Below are 3479 nucleotides of genomic sequence, written 5' to 3'. Positions count from 1 at the left end.
GGCGGTGCAGGCGGAGGAAGAGGAGGAGGAGGAGGAGCGGCAGGGATGCTGCGGGCGCTGGGGTTAGCCCTGCTGCGGGTCGCCCGCTGCCGGCTCAGACTGGTTTCTGGAAAGTGCTTTGTCTCGCAGGCTGCATCCTGGGAAGGGTCATGTGGAGCCCAGTGATGTCATGGGATCAAAGCCTGACTCAGCTCCGCGTCCGAGGGGTGTCCGCAGGTACCCGCGGCCCCGAGCTCTGCCCCCAGCCCTGCTCTGCTCCCAGGAGGGGCCGTGGCTGTGCGGGAGCCTGGAGGGCTCTCTGTGCGGAGCGCGGTGGTCCCGAAGCCCGCAGCTGGGTTTGGGTCCTGGCGGAGACGTGGCAGCTCTCCCAGCCCGATCCTAATCTCCAATTTTGTAATTACGCTTATTTGCATGTCAGGCAAATCCGTACCTTCTTCTTCCGGCTTCTTGGGAGAGCTCCAAACTTTCTCAATGGTGGGGGTTTGCGTGTTCCCCGCTGCAGCCTCCTGCTGCCGTTATTACAGTTCCTGCTTCTAGCTGATACTCAGAGGGGTTCGAGCCTGTTTTCTTGTTTTGCCTTTTCTGTTTGTTTTCGCTTCACATCAGAATCACAAGCAGGGTGATGCTGGGTGCTTCACGGCTGCAGCCTGAGATGTGTGCTGCAGATAGGGCAGGCGAGCGTACGAGCAAAACTTTTATTGCTCTTTCAGAACTTCTTCTTTCGCAGCGAGCGCCGTACTTTGCCCTGTTTTGAAATGAAGGTGTTTTGTCCAACTTACTTTTTGCCAAGCATTTAACTCGTTTGTGTCTCCTCTCTCCCCAGAGCCTCACAATGACAGAGGAAGCATGCAGGACACGAAGTCAGAAACGAGCCTTAGAACGTGAGGTACCACATAACGATGTGGACAGCAAGAAACTAAAAATGGAGAAAGGACTGTTAGGAACTGAAATAAGTGCTGAAGGAGACATGAAAATAAAAACGGATCCCGGAGCTGGAAAAGTGCAAGGACTGTTAAAAAGTGGAGAGGTGAAAGCAACCATTAAAGTGGAGGTTCAGACGGGGGATGAGCCCGTGGACATGAGTACTTCCAAAAGGTGAGTGGGGAGGGCACCCTGCGTGGGGAGACGTGCTTGGCTGGCACTGGGAAGGAGCTCCTTGTGCCCTGGGGGTAGCAGGAGCCCGAATCTGAGGGGCAGACTGCAGCTCTGGCTCCTGCTGTGGCATCCAGCCGCTCCTACGCAACGCTGGTGCCGTGCCTTCTGTGAGCTCGGGCAGCTGTGACAAGCAGCTGAGGAAAGAAGCATTGTCCTGAATAGAAGAACGTACAGGCTGTAAGGAGGATGCGCTTTGAGCTACTGATTGAGGTTTAGAGGATCGTGTTAATTGAGCTCTGATATAGGAAAAATAATAGGTGGTAATTGCCCAAACAGAGGAGTTTGAATTGCGGCTTGCTTCCTCCTGACAGAGCAGTGTGTATGGATGAGTGAGAGTTTCTTCTTAGGGTAAAGGGTGGATTTTGACACTGGGAGTTGCTGTGAAATGACAGCACCCTTCTGCAGCAGTTCTGTGTAGCACGGGTTCTTGGTGCTTTCCTGAAAGGCCAACATCCCTTCCATGCCTGAACACTGACATCTCAAAGCACGAATTCAGAGTTGCTCGTTGCTTTGGCACAGGATGTTCCCTTTGACCTGTACTTGTGATACACAGGTGAATCAAGTGTTCCTGATGGAGGGGCATCACCTTACGGCCAGATTCCAAATCTTCTGCTGTATCCAACCCAGATTCTGTCCGTAGCAGGATAAAAGCTTGCTCACCACGAAGACCTTGCTTCCTTTAGCTGCAGTAAGATGAAGTGTGATGAGCAGGAAGTCAGGAGCCTCTTTTATTCCCAGTCCCGTTGGAGCAGCGCTGTAAGGAGTGGGGCTTACCTGCAAAATGGGTTAAAGAGTTCTCAGGGTATGAATCTGCATCTGCTTGGATGTGAGGTATTACAGCAGTGCGGATTTGAGATGTGAAACTGAAAACACGAGATTCTTATCAACTGCGAGGGAGTTACTGGGAGGAGGGGTGCTGCTGGGAAGGCCAATGTCTTTGATGTCTAATGGCAACTCACCCATAAACTTTTCCCAACTTTTAATGCTTGAGAAGCAACAAAGACCCAGCAGCTCTATTCAGAAATCACTTCTGTTTTAGTAAAGTAAGACCTCCTCCATCAGCTTGCTCGAGGAAAGGGGAGAGCTGTCAGCTCTTTACAAACCTGCTGCAAAAAGGGCAATAAATAACTCAGGTTGCTGGAGTTGAGGTGCTCCTGCCCTGCTCAGAAGTTACTGGGGCAGCTGGTGGTTCCCATGTCACGCAGTGTGTTGTGCTGATAGGAGCCAATCTCTTCAGGCATCTTTTAGTATAATTGCTGGCTGCTAATTAATGCAAGTATGCATACTGTGATATTTTTTTTTTGTAAGAATATCTGAGAAGATCACTCATACCTGAAAGCTAATAAGTGGGAGTCGGGCATCCTCGCTCTCTTGTTGCAGTACTTGCCTCCACATGCACGTGCTCTTTGTGAATCTGTTTTGTAAATGGGTGCCAGTGTCTGTGCTCTGTGTGCTGCAAGGCTCACGGTGGGCTGGGAGCAAGGAGCTGCATGCTGAGCTTCCCAGAGGAGCACTGGTCCAGTTGGGGCGAGGACATCTCTGCCATTTCAGGTGGTGGTGGGATATTGTTTGTTGTTGTATCCCATTTATGCACGGAGGGAGACGAGGTTTCCCCATACTAAAATACACCCGGCGTAAGGAGACATTCTGAAAGCGAGCCCACGAAGTTAATTATCATAAACATAATTAAGAACCTTGTGATGCTCTGGCTGAGCTCTGTGGGTACTCCGTGTAAGTTGGGACGTTGGCATGAAATTCTTCATGGGAGCACAGCCGTGGCACAGGGTGCAGATGCCTCCTAGGGCTGCCACTCTGAAGATGCTTTGATACAGGGGAAGCTTGGATGAGTCTGATCCTCGCATATGTAAGAGCACAATCAGTGTTTGTGGGAAGGTGGGTCTTAATTTCATAAGGATGTTTTTAAGTGGGGGATTTACCTCTCAAACACCTTTGATCTTCAGAGGAATTCAGCTTTCCTAAGACCTGTGTTCTCAAAGTAGCTGAGCTGATTTTGTGAGCAGATGAATAAAAGCTGTTGCTGGAAGTGACTGAGCTACTACTGACTCCTGGGTTGGGTAAATTCATGCGCAGTGATGTATGGGGTTCTGGCTTTTAAACTTCCTTTAATGCTTTTAGAACTGAAAACATAATATTTTCCTTGGAAAAGGTGGCCCGGCACTAATCGTGGTGGAGCTGACGTCAAGCTGATTGAATGGATGATCTTTCTGAAATCATTTGATTTTTCTTTTCAAGATTTGAAATGCAGACCTGGCAACACCTCAGCACTAAACTTAAAAAATAGATTTTGCTTAATTTTTTTTTTT

The 3479-nt window shown here is 49.6% G+C and overlaps 1 protein-coding gene across 4 annotated transcripts in view; it reads left to right on the top strand.

Moving 5' to 3' along the window:
- GATAD2A (GATA zinc finger domain containing 2A) overlaps positions 1–3479 on the top strand; it is a 26407-nt gene that overhangs the window by 7064 nt on the left and 15864 nt on the right. For all 4 annotated transcript variants that reach the window (XM_010725000.3, XM_019610075.2, XM_019610076.2 and 1 more), the window contains exon 2: positions 824–1095. In XM_010725000.3, coding sequence (XP_010723302.1) covers positions 833–1095 — 263 coding nt within the window. In that variant the 5' untranslated portion in view covers positions 824–832. The remainder of the gene's footprint in view (positions 1–823; positions 1096–3479) is intronic.

This window comes from Meleagris gallopavo, chromosome 30 (assembly GCF_000146605.3).
Source record: "Meleagris gallopavo isolate NT-WF06-2002-E0010 breed Aviagen turkey brand Nicholas breeding stock chromosome 30, Turkey_5.1, whole genome shotgun sequence".
NCBI classification, from domain to species: Eukaryota; Metazoa; Chordata; class Aves; order Galliformes; family Phasianidae; genus Meleagris; species Meleagris gallopavo.
This window is presented reverse-complemented; position numbering and strand designations above follow the sequence as displayed.